Consider the following 7,813-nt stretch of genomic DNA (forward strand, 5'->3'; position numbering starts at 1 on the left):
TTTTTCTTATATGACCTTTTTGGTAGGTGTTCCACTGCTGTTCTTTTAAAAGTATTCTCAATCTTTTCTGCCAACTCTTCAGGTTCCATCTCTTCTGCCATGTCTTGTAATGCAATGAAACTGTTCTTAACTTCAAGTTTGTACTGGATGTTGAAATGTATCATGGAGAGGTCATACCGAACTGGTTTGGGAGGCGATTTGATAATCTTGAGTCTGATTTTGACGTCTGCTATTAGTAGCTCATGATCGCTATCACAGTCTGCCCGGGTAGGGTTCTTGCCGCTGTCACTGATGTTCTCCATCTCTTGTTTATGATTATATAATCTATTTGGTTCTTTGTCTGCCCATTTGGTGCGGTCCACGTATATAGCCTTCTTTTGTGTACCTGGAACATGGTGTTTGTAATGGCAAGGTTGTTTTCAATGGCAAATTCTACCAGCCGTTCTCCTTCTTTGTTTCTTTCTTCTAGACCATACTCTCCTATTTTTCCTGTTCGTCTTTCCTACTACCAACCTTCGAGTTGAAATCTCCCATGATTATCATTCTGTCTGATTTGTCACATGAGTCAATAGCATTTTGGAGTGATGCGTAGAAGGTATCCTTTTCTTCTTCTGTCGCAACTGATGTCGGAGCATATACTTGTATGATCGTAAGGTTGTGCCCTACTCCTCTTACACGCACAGAGCTAATGCGGTCGTTGTATGGATTGTAACCCATTAGTGCTCCGGCAATTCCTCTGCTAGATACCGGTCCCAAGCCCGGCGTCCCATTATTGGGAAGGAGGAGGGAAGTGACCTTTGCAGTGACTGGAGACTATATCTACCACCAGGGCCTGAGAAATCTGCCGAGACCATGACGTGAGTGGTGGAGGTAAGGACTCCCCTTCTACGAAGTCACTGTAACTGGTCCAAACCAAGAAGTCCTGGCAGCAGGGGATGGATGATTGCAGACAGCAACCAAAGAGATATCTTGCAGGATCTGGTGGCTGCAGTCACGACGCTGGGCAGAAGATCCCTCAAGGACAATGGCTAGGGTCACCGCCTTAAGAAGGCACTGCGGGTGTCAGAAAGCAATGGCAAACTACTGAACCATACAAATTGCCAAGAAACTCACACAAATGGAAGTCAGAAGAAGTAAACGTCATAGAACCACTGATGGGACCCCCAGATCTGATGGGTCTACAACACGCGATGGGGAAGAGCAGACCTCCCTGACCAGTACCTCCTCAGCTGATGATGGTCACAAGCCTGACTGTGCGAGGAGCGGAACATTAGGTAGCAGGAAGCTAAAAATAGGACAGAAGATACGGATAGGGACATGGAACATAAGGTCCATGTCATCTGGCAAGCTGCAAAACATCATTAAAGAGGCTGATGACAATGGAATAAGTTGCCTGGGTATCTCTGAGCATAGATGGGGAGGAAAAGGACACTTCACTCCTCTAAGTGGAGGAAGGGTCATTTACTCAGGAAAAGAGAAACCAGGACAAAGCGGGGTTGCAATATATCTGAGTAAAGGAATTGCCGGAGCACTAATGGGTTACAATCCATACAACGACCGCATTAAACATATTACGTGAATGAAATCGCCGACTAACAGAAAAACGCAATTTATCATTAGCTATTATTTAATGTTAGATGACTTCCACTATTATTAGAATTAAAGAGTTATGAATGAAAAAACTAAATGTGTCGATTGTGGCAAAACTGGTTGGATCTGGGTCAGCCAGATACTGTCCTTTTGTTAGTTAGGGCAGAGTGGGGTTATAATTGTAGTGATGGTGGTGGGATGATAATGATGTGGTGGTGGTGGTTGTAGTGGTGGGGGTGGTATGGATGATGATGTGGTAGTAGTTGTAGAAACGGTTGTGGTAGTGATAATGATATGGTGGTGGTGGTAGGTATGGTGATGTGCTGGTATTTGGTAGTAGTCGTGGTAGGGATGTTGATGTAGTCGTTGTGATGAGTCTTTTTTATTCAATGAAAAATTTGAAAACGTCGTATTTGTGGCGGTGATGGGTGGAGATGAACCATCATTTAGGCGGAAGATCTCAGCCTTGGTGACAACGCAATTTGCAACAGTCCAAAATACTGCAAATGAATTCCGGTTTTCTTTTTTTCATTACGCACTTTAAGAAGAGGACTCAGAGAGGCAGGATTGGAATACTGATGTTTGTGCGTCAGAATTCTTCTCGATGAACATCAAATGACTGCAAGGCTTCAATTAGCTGTTGTTTACGAACGTTGGTTCCAGTCCCAATGGGACAGTGTTCTTTTTTCTGAAGAAAGCAGGTTTGCTTTCATTTGCTGTTGGATAACAAAGAATATGGTGCCAAGACGGAAATTATTACAGTGCTAAATGCGTGAAGGGGGTTTTGAGCTGTGACTGAAAGGGGTTTTGAGCTGTGACTGAAAGGGGTTTTGAGCTGTGACTGTAGGCCTGTTAAGGTATAGGCTAGAATAATTCCCATAGTCACTAGATTCTAGCATGATCTTGGGAGAAGCCATGAAGCATTCTGGAATCCGATCATGCCGAAATCCAATGTTCCTGGGAGGTTACAACTTATCATAAAATAAAATTTGGTCACCCAGCTCCAACGTGCCGTATTGCAGAGTATTCTACTAAACAGTATACAGGGCTTGTCATTATCAAAGGCTCCATAATATTAAATGCACAAATGTACCATGACTCAATCCTGGCACATCAAGTGGTCCCATTTTTCAGGAAACATAGAGAAAATCAATTCTTCTAGTGGTAGCAGGATAAAACAAGAGCCTATTTGGCAAGAGTGAATTCTGATTTCCTGGCAAGGCAACACTTTGGAGTGATGGATTGGCTTGCAGTCTCTGTTTTTGAGTGTTTATCGGCGCTTGCAACATTAATAAGGTCATATAAATGTATGCATGGCTTATAATTTATAATATCAGTTGTGATTTGTATTCATGCTTCTAGAAATATAGTGATATCTTACATAATTCTCTCCAAAATGCCGTTGTCCAGCATCATAGGCTTCAATAACCAAATCCACTCCTTTCGTTTTACTCACTGCAAGCAGACGAGGTTCGGTATGTTGATAAATCTGAAATAAAAATAAATTCCTTGATGAAACAATGACAAATAAAGCATAACTTTACTATTCAATAAAAACAAAAAACAAAAATCTTAATTAAAAATTTAATTAAATTTTAAAATGTTTTAAAGGATCGGAGTGAGTAAATTCAGATCAGCAGCAGCACAGGGTGGCTGACACCTTATATAAAACTGGTCTATGGCTTCTATGGACTCTAATACTAATAACCAGACTCACTGAAAAAGAAAACTGACTGTGAGAAAACTTGAGGTCAACATTCTGTGTGTAACAATTTTTATGAGTTTAAAAAAACAAAATTCTTTACAGTATCATTGTCACGTGAAATTATACTGTCCATTTCAACAAAGTAAACTAAGCCAAATTGCTTTCAGTTATCAGACTTAAAAAGATGAGCATGTAGAATGTAGACAGATATGTCTGTCTTAAAATTTTCTGATTTACTTTTAACTGGCGTTATCCTCAAAAGCATCTGTCAATAATCACAGGTTGTTATTGACAGATCCTTGTCAGATAAATTTTATATAAAATGCCAAGCTAGTCATGGAAAGTCAATTAATCTGGAAAAAATGATACTGGTAATTTGTATAACAAATCAGTAAAAATCAAGTGATTCTTTAAACAAAAAGTAAAAGAAAGTAAACATTTGAGCAAGAGCGAAATTTCAAAAAGACGTTTGTGAATAATCACAAGTCGTTATTGGCAGACCCATCAGTCAATATTTACAGAGTTTAGTTTTTATCTATTTTCAATTGTCATTCATTGGAATTAGCCAGGTCTACCTATTGTTTGTTGTTTGTTTTTAAGAGTTATATGGCGCTTGCAAAACATTTAGGTCATATCAGCACCAGTGCGGGTGGTGGACAAAGATAGAGGTAGAAAAAGAGTTCAGAGAAAATTCGGTTCTGCCCAAATCAGTATCAGACTGACTCAGCTGATTGATATCCCTACCTCAGACTTTAGAATGATTGTTCTCTCTAGTTCCTGATTTTATTTAGAAAAGACATCATGTAAAGTTGTTAGAAAAGCTTTTCTTTTATACCATGAGTTACATTGACTTTTGTTCCTTTTGAAGGATTTTAACTTGTTTCTTTTTAATGTCTTATGGACTTCAAATTCCAATTGATCGATGATTTTGTCTTTCTCACCAAATATAGTAGTAGTAACTATTTGTTTAACTATACCATTATCATTTTGATTTGCATCAATTTTATGGAAATTGTCAATAATTAAAATAACAATAAACTGAAATTTTTTTTTTTAATCCAAAAAAAAACATCTATATTGCCACAGGAGACTTGAGTCTGAATACCTTTTTGATTGCACATGCGCATTGGAGTTTGAGTTCGAATAGCCAGACTTGAGTCTGAATAGCCGCAACCTTACCTAAATTATAAATGTCTAATCCTGACACAAGCACAGGTCCCAACTAACTGGCATGGCAGTTTTTTGCATTGCTTTCAGCTGTGCAGTTTCCTGTTTGTTTATTTGTTTTTGGAAGGGATTTTTTTTTCTCACTGTAGTAACAAGGGAAATAATTGCACAGCAATTGTTTTCACAGTAACATCATTTACCAAAAAGAGCTCCATATTCGCTATACTGATTCAATTGCTGTACTGTAATGGATTGCTTATTTTCTGATCAGCCGATAAAGAGGCGGGGCCCTCGTGTTATTTCAATAAAACAAATATCGAAGTTAAGTACGGATTGACAGAGGGCTCTGGAGATTGAACCAGAGACCACTTGAGATGGAGATCCATGGAGATAATGGGTGGTCAATATTAGAGAGGAGGAAACCTTATGACCCTGGGTTGTAGATAGTAATTGGGAATGAACTCGAGGACAAGACGGAATGTAGACAACAAGTAGGAAGTGAACCTGGGTGCACCCTGGACTGTGGGATATAATAACCATTGGAGATTAAACTCAGGACTATGGGATGTGAACATCAGTGGGGAGTAAACCTGGGACTATGGGCTGGTGACACCGGTGAGAAGTGAACTGGAGACTGTAAGATGTAGACACAAGTTGGGAGTAGACAAGAGAGAAATATACCCACTTTTTGAGATAGACACCCAGAACAATGTGAGGTGGATTGCAGCAGGGAGTGAACCCGAACTATCTAAGGTGGACATTAGTAGGGAGTAAATATGGATAGATACTCAAGTATACTCAAGTGAGGAGTAGACCTGGGACTGGGTATTGAAACCAACGGAGAGGAAAGCCAGGACTGTGAGATATGGACACATGAGAAGAATAAACTTGTAACTGTGGGATAAGGACATCAGTGGAGAGTGAATCTGGGACTATGGGAGGTGGACATCACCAGGGAGTGATCATGGAACCACAGGATATGGGCTCCAGTGGGGAGTGAACCTGGAAATATGGGAGGTGGGCATTAGTGGGTCATGAACCCGGGATTATGGGAAGTGAACACCTGTGGGAAATGAATTCTAGGCTATGAGAGGCAACTGAGAAGTGATTGTGGAACCACGGGATACAGACTCCAGTGAGGAGTAGACCTGAGGCTATGGGAGGTAGACACCACTGGGGAGTGAACTCAGGACTATGGGAGGTGGACACAAGTGGGAATTGAACGTAGCATGTCCCTGAAATTTGAGATTGAGGGTTGGCATGCCTGCAACAGCTTGGTTGCGGAGGATTTTTAAAAATATTAATATTAACTTTTTGTAATGACTATTTTTTAGTTAAATTTATCTCTACCACTTACTCAAGCTCACAACGCTTTTCTCTTTCATGAACTTCTTGTCAGTTTTTAAGAAAATCAATCGCACAATTTTTTTGCACAATTTTTGAAAATTTTGTTGGGTTTTTTTTTTTTTTTGCTTGCAAAATTTTGGATTTTATTTTGCAAAAAACTGCTATGCCAAAACTAAGATGAACACACTCAAATGTTTACAAATCATAATATAAGTAAAACAAAAATAATACATTACAATGCATAACAGAGATTATTTACAAGAGAAAAAAAATATCTCCCAAGAACATTTGACTGTTTCCTTCCCAGCTAGGGCATCCGGCCAGGGCCAAGATAGGACCAAGTAATCTCATTCCAAGAAAAAGACAGAAAGTATGTTTGAAAACAGATATATGGGGGATAGAAGACACAGTAAGTGCCTCCCTGCCCACCTCTACTGTACTAACTACAGTCCACTCCTGATAATCGCAACACCTTGGGATCAGCGAAAATGTTGCAATTACCCAAAGTTTAGTTTCCTGTCCATTGTTGCAACATTTTACAAATATATAGTAAACTCAAAGCAGTTAATGTTCTTAATCCACCACAGACTGAACAGTTTGATTGAAACAAAAACCATATGGCAGCCCTGTATAGATTTTGAAAAGGAAAAGCAGCTTTGATGCAATCATATTCAGATTGGATTAACATTAACTTTCACTCTTTTGTTCTCATCAATTGTAAGAGTCAAAGAGAGTAGCCGTGATGAGAGACAATAAGTCAAGTTTAACCAAACCATTGATCACAAAGCACAGTTGTCAATCCCAAAACGAAGGATATCGCTGTCTTTCCTTTCAACTGTCATTGTCTACTGTTGTCTGAGACCATGCCCAGCCCCCTTGCCTCCTATTTAATGACCTCACAAAACAATACTGCATAGCCCCGCCCTCTTTTGTCTCTAATGGGATCGTAAGACACTATTGTAATCGCAACATTAAACCCCAACCACTCTCAATTCTTCAACCTGTCATGATATCCCCCATGATAAATTAATCATGAGATTTTGTTTGATTGATTTATTGAATTTGCTACTTTTTGAGGTCGAAAATTTGTTGCAATTAACCAGTCCAGTGACTTTTACTTTTATATAGAATTAATTCCGTTACCTGGGAAATGTTGCTATTAACCGAGTTGCGATTATCCGGAGTAGACTGTACTACCTATACTGTATACCTACTACCGGCACGGGCGGTCAGGAACCCCACCCCCAGGGGTCTACTCTACACTCTACCCTACCTACTAGAATTACCCATGTAAAAGTGACAAGCGAAAGCCTGTGTTCTGTGTAATTGAACTTAAGTCGATAACTCTTACGTACGGGCGATCTTTTCGTTGCAGCAAATTTCACTTTTTTTTTAACTACTTTCAAATTCTCCGCAATAGAAGTTGTGGTTGAAGCCATCGTCCTGGAACGCAATGTTATTGCTGGGACAGAAAGTGAAAGTAGGGCTCGAATAATAATGCGCATAACAATAGCTACTAACAAAACATTTTAAAAATATATTTCCGCCTTTTAAGATGACGACTTGGCTAATCACATTTTGTAAATTATTATTATTTCAAACTACAGCGTCAGAATAGGCAAAGGCAAACGGTTGTGTAACAAGTTATTTTATGGGAAGGCATCAACAAGAGTGGAACTTTAGTGTGCCTTAGGGTTGCCAGGTTGCCAGACTAGGCAAAGTCAAAAAGTCCAAACAAAAAGCCAAATTTCAAAATGCAGCAAGAAATAAAGAAAGAAGGGGGGGGGGAAGAAAAAAATAAGAGAGAGAGAGGGGGGGGGGGGGGGTTATTATATGTTTACTCACTTTAATCAGTCAGTTCCATTAATTGTGCGGGTTCGACATCACGGGCTTTGCGGAGTTTCGTCTGTCTGGTAAACGTTGGCGTTTGTGAATTTACCAACATGCCTGTGTGGGTTTATAGTTAATGCAACACTTGTCTTTGTCTTCTCCTTGTTGCAACAT

At 39.6% G+C, this 7,813-nt stretch overlaps 1 protein-coding gene across 1 annotated transcript in view; it reads right to left on the bottom strand.

Moving 5' to 3' along the window:
* LOC144964005 (pyridoxal phosphate homeostasis protein-like) overlaps positions 1–7,506 on the bottom strand; it is a 48,855-nt gene extending 41,349 nt beyond the window's left edge. The window contains exons 1-2 of the mRNA XM_078897948.1: positions 7,165–7,506; positions 2,972–3,079 (exon numbers count right to left, since the gene is read on the bottom strand). Of these exons, the coding sequence (XP_078754074.1) occupies positions 2,972–3,079; positions 7,165–7,314 (258 nt within the window). The 5' untranslated portion in view covers positions 7,315–7,506. The remainder of the gene's footprint in view (positions 1–2,971; positions 3,080–7,164) is intronic.
* Positions 7,507–7,813: the final 307 nt, after the last annotated feature.

Source organism: Berghia stephanieae, chromosome 2 (assembly GCF_034508935.2).
Source record: "Berghia stephanieae isolate SIO BIC M18660-M18661 chromosome 2, UCSD_Bste_1.3, whole genome shotgun sequence".
In the NCBI taxonomy this organism is placed as follows: Eukaryota; Metazoa; Mollusca; class Gastropoda; order Nudibranchia; family Aeolidiidae; genus Berghia; species Berghia stephanieae.